General features: G+C 45.7%; 1 protein-coding gene across 4 annotated transcripts in view; it reads left to right on the top strand.

Annotated features, from left to right (window-relative positions):
* Lnx1 (ligand of numb-protein X 1) overlaps positions 1–13,705 on the top strand; it is a 166,082-nt gene that overhangs the window by 66,605 nt on the left and 85,772 nt on the right. For 2 of the 4 annotated variants that reach the window (XM_048784475.1, XM_048784474.1), the window contains one exon: positions 5,724–6,203. In XM_048784475.1, coding sequence (XP_048640432.1) covers positions 5,812–6,203 — 392 coding nt within the window. In that variant the 5' untranslated portion in view covers positions 5,724–5,811. Of the gene's footprint in view, positions 1–523; positions 545–5,723; positions 6,204–13,140; position 13,705 lie in introns of those variants that run through there. The other 2 variants (XM_048784476.1, XM_048784477.1) reach the window with 2 other exon arrangements.

Raw genomic sequence — 13,705 nt, 5'->3', positions numbered from 1 at the left:
GTACACACATGGGTAGATAAGTAGAGAAGTTGTTGACCTCAATATCTGCTGGATGATTGGTCCAGGACCCTGAGAATACCCAAATCTGCTCAAATTTCTTAGATAAATGTCACAATATTTGCATATAATCTTCTTACATCTTTCTGTACATGCTGAATCATCTCTAGATTATTTATAATATCTAATACAATCTAAAGCTATGTAAAAAGTCATTATACTCTATTTTTAGGGAATAAAGATAAGGCAAAAAGTCTGTACGTGTTTAGAATTGACATAAAAACTCTGTAGTATTTTCCATCCATCGTTGATTGAATCCATGAATCTGTATCCCTCCCATACAGAGGGTTGACTAACACACACACACACACACATGCGGGGCATGTACACACATATTTTCTTTTTGTGTCCCTTGTAGCCAGGAATCATTTCCTCCAGGCCTCAGGGCAGAATCCTGCTCGGCCCACTCAGGAGCAGCCAGGTGTGCCACTGGTACCAGCAGGCAGGTGGAGCCTCGGCTGGCTGTCATCAGACGCAGGAATCCGAGGTGTGTCCTGAGGTTGTGGAGCTCACCTTACCCATGCCTTGTGGGAGGGACACTGATAAGTCAGGGAGCTAGTGCAGGGTGGCTGTAGAATCTAGAAACCTGAAAAAACGCTGGATGAACGTAGGGCTGATCAGCCTGGGAGAGGGCACGCGATGGGTGTTGGAATACTTCAGGACTTAGAATAACACTGGTACTCATTCATGGAGGGCGGTGGGGGAGTTATATGGAGGCAAAATTTTGCCCAATATGTGCACTTTTCCCCCCACTAGGACTGTCCAAAAACAGAATAGTCTTTTTTATGAAGTAAGAAAGACCTGCTTCAGGATAATCCCTGAAAATTTCCTTTCAACTCAGAGTCTATGGCTACAATATTTCATTTTTAATACATTAAAGCACCAAAGCAGGACTTGCTGCCATCAGTGTGGGGGGATGGATTCTTTTGAACAATATGGAATCCTCTTTACTGGTCGGAAATGAGCACTCAGGCAACAATATCAGAGAAGCTTTAGGGTCAAATCCGGTTTTTCAATAGGAGGAAAATACGAAATCATCAGTGACAACTGTATCAGATAACCATTTTCTATAGTCAAGATGTACTGAAAGGAGAATTCGCAGGACCGTAGCACCCCAGGGACCCCATTGTTCTAAAGGACCTTATACAGAAATCTTCTCCTATCAGGCAGGCTATATTTCAAAGGCTGTTCTTAAATCTGTTTAGTGCAAGTGATAGTTTCCACACAATCTCCAGGGACCCTCTAGGTTGCAGACAGCACCAACTCACTTTTGCTCTGGTATGCACCTTTGTTGTCAGTCAGGGCTACGGTTTGAGTGTCCCTCAATGTACATTGACATTTAAGTGCTGTTGTGAGAGTAGTAAGAGACGAGAAGGTCATGAACACCGGCCTTCAGGAATGGCCAAGGCTGGTCTCTCTGGAGGGGCTTGGTGATAACCGGATGAAGTTCAGTCCCCATTCGCATTCTTTCTTGCCTGTCTGCATGTTCTGGTGCATGAGGCCCTGGCCAGGCACAGGTGCCTTGCTCTGGCACTTCCCAGTCTGTGGTATTCTGTTGTAGCAGCAGAAAATGACTGAGACAGCCAGGAAGTTCAGAGTTTGAAAACCAGGCTTCTGTCCAGGTATCAGACCCCGAAATGATGGGAGGAAGCACCTGTATTCTTTATGCTTCTTCCTGGCGCTTCTCAGCACTACATTGATGGCTTTGATGACACATTTCTATAAAAATCACCTTCAGCTTCTGTCCTACTCCAAATTAGAAGGGTGGGGAGAGAGTTGTGAAGGCACAGTAACCCTGAAAGTACAACCCCGTACACACACACACACACACACACACACACACACACACACACACTTGAGGTTGGCATAGGCTCTTCTGCCTCACTCTAAACTGCAGAAAGCCCCGTGACAGTCTCTCTGCTTCCTTTAGCCAGGGCCAGAAGTGCTGCAGCCTGACACATCGAGTAAATTGAGATGGTCTCAAAGCCAACAGGCCCTCTCTCTTACTATTTGGGGTGGAAAATAGTTTACTTGTTACATCAGTGATTTTTGATCATTTCCTCTCCACTCATCAGCAAGGCTCCTCTGTGTCTAAAAACATGCGACATCATCTGTGTTTATAAGATAGAAACTGGAAAGATGAACTGCCAGGTAAATGATATTGACCTCTGTTTAAACATCTACCTAGTTCTTTGCTTTAGAGCACAAACTGCTGCTTCAGTCGATCTCCTCATCATCTGTTTTGATTCACAAAAGGCTTTATTTAGTCTAGAGTAAATTCAGAAAATCTATGCATCAGTGTTTATATTAAAAATACATTAAGAAATTGGTTTACCATATGGGTAAGTGCCAGGGCCTTCAACTGCTCTCAGAAACAGAAAGAAAGAGAGGAAGGAGAGAGGAAGAAGGGGAAAGAAGGAGGAAGAGAGAGGAGGAAGAGACAGGAGGGGAAGGGAGAGAAGGGGAAGGGAGGAGAGGCAAGGCCTGCAGTTGGGGCTGAGGCCATGTTTCTCCCCCTTCCCTTCATTCTATCTTAGACATTCCAGGGCTCAGTAGAGTCAAGGAATCTTCTTCTCCCAACATCTTCCCTATATCTACTTGCAGTGGGGCCTAAAGAGACATAAAACCTTCTGACTTCCGAGATCTTTTGCATTGAATTAGTTACACTATTGGGGTTCTGAGTGGTCAAGAAAGGTGCTGGGAGATGAAGTGGTGGAATGGTTAGAAGCAGAAAGTGGAGTGAGAAGACAGTCCTGCCTGTTTGGTTTCCTTTTGGGTGTGACTGGCAAATTGCTTATGTACCACACTTTGGTTTCCTTGTCAGTTAAATTAAAAACAGAAACTTCTGGGGGTTTGTGAGGATTAAATAATATAATAAGGCCCCTTAACACAGTCCCCAGCTCATGGAAAATGCTCAAAAAACTGTTAGGAAGCAAAGAAAAAAGAAAGGGGTGGATTCCAGACATCCTGTTTCTGAAAGGTACTTTACACTAGTCTGGTGGGTTACAATTTTTATTTCTTAAACCTCAAAGAAAAAATTTTTAAATTTTTAGTTGTAAATGGATACAATACCTTTATTTTGTTTATTTAGTTTTATGTGGTGCTGGGGATGGAACCCAGGGCCTCACACATACTAAGCAAGTGCTCTAGCACTGAGCTACAACCCCAGTCCTCAAAGAGAATATTATGAGGAGTATTAATATGTCAATGAAATACAAGCTGAGCCGAGCCTGGCTGGGGAGAAGTGCTCTATTAGTTAGCTCTGCATCACTGGAATGAAATACCAGAGGCAATTACTTACAAAGGGAAACGCATTGTTTTGGCTCATGGTTCTGGAGATTCCAATTGAAGATCACATGGCCCCATTGCTTTGGGCCTCTGGTGATGGTGGCATATCATGATGGGAGCATGCGAACTGCTCAGATCATGAACCAAGAAACAGAGAGGCCAGGGTCCCACCTTGTCCTTCAGGAGCATACACCCAGTGACTTCCCAGAAGGCTCCACCCCCTCCCAAGAGCAGCACCCGGAGAACAGGCCCTTCACACGTGTACCTTTGGAGGATGCTCATCCAAGCCAAGGGTTCTCCTTGTCTCCTTCTACCTCCACTCTCCTGAGGAAGCTGAGGCATCTGACACCTTTTAGAATAGTTTAAATACTAAAAGTCTGCTTCAAGCCACCATTTCATTGATAAAAGAATGATTCAGAAATGTGAAGTTATGTCTCCAGTGATAGCACCGGAGTTACAGGCCCATTTGCTCTTACAGACTTTCCCAACAGCCAGAGGAGAAGGGACAGACAGGACAGGAGTACGTGGGAGTATGTGACCAAGGTCTTCCAGAAAACCCTCACAAGCTCCAGAGCTTCCGTTCACCATCTGTGAATGATAGCCTTTTGGGTGGCCTGTTTCCATTTTCTTGTTTATTTTTAACTATTCCTAGTGTCACTGAAAGCATTTCCGGTGAGGTTCCAGTACCTTCTAGCAGCCTTGAGGACAAATAGCAGCTGTGGAGGCTCCCAAGAAATTTGACTGAAAACTTCATCCCTTCTCGAAGCCCCTGTCTTTGTGGCCGGTGGTCCCGGCTGACACTGTATAAAATGCTGTGCCTTTTAAGTGCTTTCACACTGGGGGCATTTTACTTCAACCTCTTGTCCAGAGGGTTCTTCCAGGCATCCTAGTGCAGTTCAAAAATGTAAACAACAAAGCTGACTCAATGAAAGTTTGGAGTCGATGTAGTTTCTCTCTGAGATAAGGCGGTGTTTGTACAAACAACCTCAGGCTTTATTTGGAAGAGAGAAAAAATATAGCACAGTTTATGTTGTCACGCCATTTCCACATGCAGCTAGTCTCCATTTAGGTCACTCATGTGTCTTCATGTTCTTGTAGGAAGTTTAAGGTCTTCTTATTTAGTTTTGGAAAAGAAGAAGGCTGACTTGGGGGTGAGAGGGAGGTTGGGTTCTTACTTGTCATGAGAGTGGCCCCGGAGGCCTGGTATTACCTGGGCTTCTGTTACTTTTGTGTGTGTCCATTTCTCCTCTGGACTGGGGACTCCCTGAGAGCACACCCATCCTTCATGCCCCTCTCTGAGGTCTCACTCCCAACTCACTACCAAGCTCACAGATGGTGCTTGAAAAAATATTCATCAACTGACTATCCATGAGACTTCCTATTCACAAATCAAACATGCTGAAAATCTCTGTTATTTGGGGGGCCCAGTCTAATTTAGAGGAAAATGCACATTCTTATAGTACTCTGTTGATTTGAAAATATATATAATTGAATAGAGGAGCACTATTAGAACAAAGCTAAAAAGACCCCTTATGGGAACTGTAGCTTTCAGTTTCTGGTCCAACAGAGGTCAAGTGAAGACACAAAAAATGAATTCTGTAATGAATACATGTAAGAAGAGTAGCTAATATTTATTGAGCATTTAATAAATGCCAGGCACCAATCTAAGAGCTTTGTGAGACAGATCTTGTTTAATCCTCATATCAGTCCTAGAAAGTAGGACTTTATTATTCCCACTTTACAGAGGTTGAATCAGAGGCTGAAGTCACTGGCCCATAGTAGTGGTGGGATTTGAACCCAGGCCGTATGTCCAGAACCCACTTCACCAGTGGCAACTGGGCAGATGAGAGGGGGAGGGAAATGCATGCAGAAGGAAACTGCTCTTCCCTTAGTAAAAATGCAAAAGACCCTGCACCTTTTCTTTCTTCTCTGATGATTTATTGAAGGCTCTGATTTTCCACAGTTTCTGAGTTTTGGAGAAAGATAGGGAAAAGTTAAAGAGAAAATCTTCAGTGTTAACTGTTTTATTTCTTATCCTGTTGGGACAGAGAATTTTATGTCACTTTGTATTTAATTTCATTAACATTACATTTCTTCAAGTTTATCTCTTTTAAGCTACACAGACATTTCACAGATATTACCAGGTGATCGTTAGTATGGCCACACAAGGATGCTACTGGTACATGTCAGTCCCGTTGGAGTGGAGGGTGAGACTGAGGCCCATCAAGGCAAGGCCACTTGCCTGTCAGTCACAGAATGGACACTACTCCATGATTGGATTAGGCCTGAGTTCCTGTCCACTGGTAGCAGGGTCTCACACTGAGCATCAGTGTTTTGTGTGTTGTGAAGCAAATATGAACCATTTTGTTCTCTTCCAGGTTTGCAGATGGCACCTAGGAGATCTTGACTTGTCCTGAGGAAGTATTGTTTTACTGGATTTACAGTCCAGCTGTTCCCCAATTGACCATGATCCAGCCAGACTCCGTGGATGACCCGGATTCCAGCCCTTACCCGCTATGTGTGGTGTGTGGCCAAGCCCACTCCCCCGAGGAAAACCACTTCTATACCTACTCTGAAGACGTGGACGACGACCTTATCTGCCACATCTGCCTGCAAGCTTTGCTGGACCCTTTGGACACTCCCTGTGGACATACCTACTGCACCGTGTGCCTCACCAACTTCCTAGTGGAGAAGGACTTCTGTCCCGTGGATCGCAAGCCTGTGGTCCTGCAGCACTGCAAGAAGTCCAGCATCCTGGTCAACAAGCTGCTTAACAAACTGCTGGTCACCTGCCCTTTCACAGAGCACTGCTCAGAGGTGCTGCAGCGCTGTGATCTCCAGCACCACTTCCAAACCAGGTCAGTCCTGCCCTTTGCTAGCTTGCAAACTCATCTGAGGGGATGCAGTGGGGACTCCTCTGTCTCCTGAGGGACGGGGCTTCCAGGGCGCTGGGTGCTCCATGGGATGCTGCTCCTCACTTTCTTTGCAACCAGTGAAAGATGCATTCAAAATAAGAAACATTCTAGGTGTTTATGGCTGAGAATCAGTGTGAAGAAATGGTACATGGAGAGTTGTGTTGTGTGTATGTATGTTTCTAGTTTTTCTTTGAAATTGTGTTAAAGTATATAGAGCATAAAATTTACTATTTTTAACCATTACTGAGTGTACGGTTAAGTGGCATTAAGTGCTTTGTGCAGCTATCACCACTGTCCATCTTGGGAACTTTCACATCTTCCCAAATTGCCACTCTGCACCACTGAATGAGAACTCCCTGTTCTGCCCTTCCCGGACCCTGCAGCTGCCCCTGTACTTTCTCTGAATTTGACTGCCCTTAAGTACCTCACAGAAATGGAAACACATATTACTGTCCTTCAGGACAAGCTTGCTTCATGTCTATGTTTTGAAATGTGAAAGATACTGGAAGGAGCTGCTGAGAAAAAGATTTCCGGTGGGCATGACTTCTTTTTTTTTAACCTTAGGGGGAAAAAATATCTCCCAGTTTCACCCAGGACTATTAGAATTTCCTCTACACTAGAATTGACAATGCCTAACTGTTCTTTGAGAAGATAAAATTTGGCCCTCCAGGTGACAGGTTCTGCTAACTTTAGGGCCAGGGAGCCCACACTGGTGGCAGACTTACAGCTGCTCCTGCTGGTGGTGGCTGGCGTCACCTACTCCACCTGTCTGCCACTTCATTGTCATGTTCTGGGCAGTCCTTGTGGGAATGGCCTCACGGGCAGGTGGCCCTGATTTTTGTTCCACATGAGGGACTCTCCTAGGACATTGAGGGTGCTTAATCAAGGGTGAAAATAATACCACAATCATTTTGTAAGAGGAAATTTGGTGCCTGGTGTTTATCTTGGATTGGATTCTGCCGAGACCAGAGCAAGGGCAGGTGCAGGCATTCTTGTAAAGGTCATTTGCCATAGGTCACAGATGTGTCTTTGTCTTTTGGGTCATACATAAATTCTCTAACATGAAGATTTGTATCAAAAGCAAGGACCTGAGCATGATGCTTAGCTCATGTTTCCCATGCTAATTATGCCAGTGAACTCATTTTTTGAGCCAAATGCTTCTTACTTGGGTTTGCAGGAGACAGCTGGCTATCTGCAAATGCTGGGGTGTAGACTAGGATACCCCACCTCCCTGATTCCCCAGAAGAAGAGTGGCCAAAGGAGAAGGAGGAAGGGGGTCTATTTGTGACCTTTGCTGGACATTTTGCCTAGGTGTGAAGGCACCCAATAGATGCTGTCAGGTGCTGGTCCACACAAGGCCAAGACCAAGACCACACTGGGTGGGAAAGTGAGGAGCACGAGGAGAGAGAGTCCTGATGGAGCTCCACTACCCACACCCCATCCCATTCCCGACACATTGTAACCTGCATATTTGTGTGGGCAGTGGTATTAGTTCCTTGTTGCTGCTGTAACAATTCATCATAAATCTGTGACTTAAAACATCTCAAATTTGTTAGCTTAAGTTCTGAGGGTTTGGAGTCCAGCACTGGCTTTACCAGACCAACCTCAAGGGGTTGGCCCAGCTGCTTTCCTTTGGGCCCTAGGGAAGGATTCCTTTACTCATGCTTCCCAGCTGCCTGCCACGGCTTGTGGCGCCTTCGACCATCTTGAAAACCAGCCACACTGTGTCTTCCGGTTTCTCTTTCTGACCCCTGCTTCTGTCAAGACATCTGTGACCCTGACCCTCCCACCTCCCCTGTGGGGCCCACCTGGATCACCCAGTGTAGTCTCCTCATCTCCTTCACTGAGTCACTTCTGCAAGGTCCCCTCCGCCCTGTGAGATCAGAAGGTGGACACCTTTGGGGCTCGTCACTCTGCCCACTCCAGGAGTTATGAGAGAGTGAAGGAAAGAAATGGAGGCCTTTTCTGGGGAGAAAGTGAAAACCCAGCTCTTCCTCATCCCTTCTCAAGAGCTGACTTGGGCTGAGAGTGGGCTGAAAAATAGGGGTGAGATGGCACATGGATTTGAGAGTGAGGCCAGGGCAGAGGCTGGGAGGAGGCTGTCAGATACCTGTGGGGCTCCAGGGAGAGAGGACAGCTGCCCCCAGCCGAGCAGAGAGCATTCACCACCCACACAGCAGCATGACCCTCACACCTCAGGGAAGCTTGGGAGGGAGCCCTGCCCAGCTGCAGCTCAGCTGATAATGATGTGAACATCAGGGAAATAGCAGTGAGGAAGGAACCCCAAACTGACAGAAATCCTGTCACCTCTCTGAGCTGTGGCCAGAGTCCTTCACAGGTCCCCGGGCAGCTCTTCCTCCCTCAAATAGGTGTAGGCCTCAACACCTACTCTTGAACCTCTCCACACTCTGGCTGCCTAAGTAGGTCAAAGCCAGCATTTCCCAAAATAGACCCTGTGTGTTAGTCATCAAACACTTAATGCACCCCCCACCCCTCTAGTCCCTGGACACTTCCTTGGCAAGAACTAAGAATCTGGAGATCATCTAGAACCTGACTCTGGATCCCTCTTGGGCCTTGACCACCTCTTCCTCCATTAGGGGAGAGAGTAAGGGGGCTATGATCAATACCTCTGCAGCCCTTTGAACTGGGAAGCTAGGAGGTGCCCAGGGGACCTGCATCTTCTTTACTTTTCTATAGGAAGCTTCCAATCTGCTAGGAGTATTGTCATACACGTGTGATTTTGTTTATAAATTTTACATTTTCTTTAATATCACTTTATTCAGTAAATAAGTTTTCAATGTTTATTTTTTTCATTGACTAATACAAATTATGGTGTCCAACACCATATTAGAAAATGTATATGCATTGTGCAGTGACTTAATCACGCTTCTTTAGATGCATTACCTCACAAACGTATTTATTTTTGTGATGGAAACACTTAAAATCTACTCTTAGCAATTTTCAAGTTTACAAAGCATTAACAGTGTTAATGTAGATCTCTTGAACTTACTTCTTCTGCCTAACTGAAAGTGACCAACAGCAGGCTTGAGTTGGGGTGTGGGCAGGCAGCATGGTATTTTTAAACAAATGCTACCTGTTTTCTCCTGGATTCATGTCATTTATAAACAGTACTGTCTTCCTACTTTAGATCCTGAGCAGAACTTTTCAGCCTGGCCTGGATGGCTCATGGGCTACATGGACAAATCTTTCCAATTTCACACTAGAGAGCTCTTCTCTGGGAGTAACCCTGAGCATGTGAGCTAGCATTTGGAATCTTCTGGCAAATTCTGTTGACTTCTACCTTTTGGGAAGCTTACAGACTCCCATGACATGGGTCTTCTGCAGGGAATTCCCAGCAGGTTGATAAGTTTGTTGAGTTGAATGGCAGCTTCCTAACCAAAACACACTGCCAGGGACGTAGTGGGGCCAGTACGGAGGATCCGGCCAGCACATCTTTCTCGATGCAGACCATCAGTGAGACAGAGCATGGTGGCAAAGCTTTTCCTTCCTCCATCCTGACTGAGGCTCATCTTGGGCCCTGGACCATATTTGCCTTATGTAATACTGTCATCTGCATATATGATATTTTTCAATGATCTGTACTAGCCCATGCTCTGGATGAAAGAGAAATCTACCAAAGCCATGATTTCTGCCTCTGAGGAAATGACCTTTTAAAGGTAAAGAAGCTGAAAATGCACAGACATTAGGTTGTTTCATAGGGCGAGTCACATTGCACTTCAATTTCTCTTACTCTCTAAAAAATGAGAGATAACAAAGCTGACCCTCCTTAAGTACTTGAATAAAGAGATCATTGTTCAGTGTTTTGAAAGGAGTGGGGGATGGAAATGTGATGTAATTGGCCCAAGACACACCTGGCTGCAGGTTCTCTGGGAATATTTCCTTGATTAACTTTGCACCCAATGTCCTGGGAGTTTCTTCTCCAAAGTTCTGCCTGGAACCTGCGTTGACCTTTGCCCTTTTCTGAAATGTGTTTAGTATAAGCCGGGCTCAGGCAGCTCTGTGGCAAGGGGGGATTTCACTTGGAGGAGAAGAATTCTAGGGAAGAATCGCCCCTGGACAGGTTGGTGTACTGCGAGTCTTAGTCATTTCAGCCTGGCTGAACACCTGCACGACTATTGTGCTTCGGCACACATGCTTACCACACCTTCTGACCATGAACCCAGCCTCCTCTTGGCCTCTACCTCACCCCTGTGCAGTGAAGAGGAAAGAAATAAGAAAACAGGAGGTGGTAGGTGATGTCCAAGGTGTCATTTAAGGATAAATAGGACAACAGTAGGGGCTGTTTACTGGCAAGGAAGCCAGAGAGCACTCGGTGATCATTGGATTATGATCACTGGAAGGTGGGGCTTTAGTCCCAGGGTATTGTGCCAATTGGGATTACATCTGGTGGGTGATGGTGTATCCGGGTTATATGGGTTTAACCAGGTAGCGGTTTTATTTTTCTCATGTAACACCAAGTGTTTTAGTCAGCTTTCTTGCTGCTGTGACTAAATGCCCTGACAAGAACAAGTCTAGGGGAGAAAAATTTTATTTGGGGGCTCACAGTTTCAGAGGTCTCAGTCCATAGACAGCAGTTTCCAATCCTGGGGGCTTGAGGTGAGGCAGAACATCATGGCAGAAGTGAGTGGCCGAGGGAAGCAGCTCACATCTTGAACAGGAAGCAGAGAGACTCCACTGGCCAGATACAAATATATAGCCCAAGGCCATGCCCCAGTGACCCACCTCCTCCAGCCATACTCCACCTGCCTTTAGTCATTACTCAGTTAATCCCACCAGGGATTTATTCACTGATTGGGTTAAGGCTCGCCTAACCCAATCATTTCTCCTCTGAACCTTCTTGCATTGTCACACACGTGAGCTCTGGGGACACCTCACATCCAAACCGTAACACAAGTCTTGTGGTGGAAAGCCTAGGACCAGGATGAGGTAGCCATGTTGACACCAGGAATCCAGGCTCTTTCTGATTTTCAGTTAAGTTTCCCTCCTCAAGTTTGTCACCTCATGATCTCAAAAGGAAAGGAAAAACACCCAATGTGCAAACCAAGGCACTCCTTTAAATAGCTTTCTGGGATGCCTCACTTAGTATTTTCTGCTTGTATCTCATTGGCTAATATTTGTCACATGACCCATTGCAGAGGAGCTACAGTGAACAAAACCTGGTTCTGTTATAAGAAAGAAGGAGAGATGAGATATTGGATAGGCAATCAGCAGTGGCTGCAGAGTGATGTAAAATAACAACTGAAAACAATACTTTAATACTTATATTGCATCCATGTTCATTAACTAGTTTTATCCCCTTGATTTGCAAGATGATGAGTACTCTCTTCTTCTGTAGAGGACCTATTGAACGTCAGGAACCATGACATTCATGGTTCAATCTTAGACATGTCTAAGATTGCCAGAGGTACAACCCGAAACCATTATGAAGTGCGCAGCCTGTGTTTCAGGTCAAGTCACCTGTGAGTTATGAGCTAGGCACTAGCTCCTGGACATTCAAGAAGAGCATGTCCCCAGAACTTTGTAAAACTCCACTTTTGGAAAAGACTATATTACATGTCATGTTCCTAATAATATAGAAGGAAAAGAAGGGATGAAAATAATTAAAGCCTTTTGGAGATACGTGAAGAGCTGCCAGCTAGGCTCATTCCCTAGTATTAATAACTATTAATAACAATATTCAGTGAGGACTCTGTTCTTTACAGGCATAATCTCATTTCACCTTCATACCAATACTCTGACTTAGTGCTGTTATTATTGTCTTTCTTTTATAGAGGAGGACACGGATGTTTAGAGAGGTTGAGCAACTTACCCAGTGTCACACAGCTAGTATGTGGCAGAAGCTCAAGCTTCTCTGACTCTAATACCCAAATACCAAACCTGACTTCCTTTTTACTGTTTTTTACCATCTCTGACTCACACTTGCATTCCAGCCTTACTGGAATACCATTCAAATTTGGGCCTCAACAATATCATAAATTATTACGTCACGCTTTATCAAGGTTGCTTATCTTTTATCTAAATTATAGAAGTTAAATCTGCACCAACCAGGGCTCTATTATATTTAAATTCTTTGTTTCCTGCCTCAGGTCCTTGCAGAACCTCAATGTCAAATTTCTAGTTACTCTCTGATGGCAGTTGGTCTCATCCTGTAGACTTCTCTAGTCTTCTTCCTATCAAGGGTAGTTTGCTAGGATTGCTCGGTTGTCATTAGTGTAATTGTCCCTGTGACCCATCTCTATTAAGATTTAAGCCTCAACGTGGTAAAATGGAGTTTAATCTTCTTAAATATGGGACAGAATGAGGGGAGTCCGGGAGCCTTGTGTCATTCCAGAGCATAGACACGCAATGAAGTCTGGTAGGACAGCTTCCATAGGCTCCAAGTGCAGATCTTACAGCTGGAGGAGATGATGGGGCCCAGTCCTTGCTGGACCAGGTACTATTAGTCCCATTACAAAGACGAGGTCACTGGGACTCAGGAGCTTCAATGAGATGGTCATCCAGCTTGTGACAGAGCTCCATCCTGTTACAGAGGAGGAGGGGGAGGAGAACAGCAACCTGTGTGTTGTTTGGACAGAACTTCATGCCTGTCAGGCCCTTGTCCTCCTCAAAGAGAAGGACAGATTCAATTCCTCTACAGAGACAATTTTTAAAAGTGGCAAGGGAGCATCCCACCCCTTACACACATCAGTGTAGTCAGGATGGTGGTTGGTAAAATGTCATCAATACGAGTTCTAGATAGACAGGCAGTGCTCCGGAGGGGGAGCTGGCTTGTATCTGAGCCACTCCTGTGTCGCAGTGTCTGAGACTCACTTTGAGCTCGGCGGCCCTCCAGGCTGTGTTCCAAAGATGCTGATTTCTTCCGCTGTCTTGCTCTGGCAGACTGTAGGACAGATTTGATTCTTTGCTCATTCACACTGTGGGCTCTGAATATGCCATGCTTCTGCCCTCTTCCGACACGGCTTCACCCCCAGCCTGGCAGCTCCAGGCCAGTGATGTCAATGTACCAGCTGCTCCCCAAGAACCAGTCCGCATCCTGCAGGGGGGCTGGGCCCTCTGCCGGGCATCAGCCTGCCTGCTCTCTGCCTAAGCCCTCTTGCCAACCATGGTGGGTCCCTCCGATCTCCCATCATCTCATCTGAGAATCAGAGGACATAATCCTCTTACAGGCCCATGATTTATAGCATCGCTTAATCTAAAGGCTCTAAGTCAGATTCGTTATGATCTACTGATTGTGGGGACATGAACAGGTTTGCTTAAAGGGGCTGGGCTGGCACGGCCCTGCAGCTGTCAGAGGGAAGGTGGCAGGAAGAAAGCGGCACCCTGCTGGGAAGATGAAGGCGCTCCTGCTGCTGGTCCTGCCCTGGCTCAGTCCTGCCAACTACATTGACAATGTGGGCAACCTGCACTTCCTGTATTCAGAACTG

This window comes from Marmota marmota, unplaced genomic scaffold (genome assembly GCF_001458135.2).
Source record: "Marmota marmota marmota unplaced genomic scaffold, marMar, whole genome shotgun sequence".
Lineage (NCBI taxonomy): Eukaryota > Metazoa > Chordata > Mammalia > Rodentia > Sciuridae > Marmota > Marmota marmota.
This window is presented reverse-complemented; position numbering and strand designations above follow the sequence as displayed.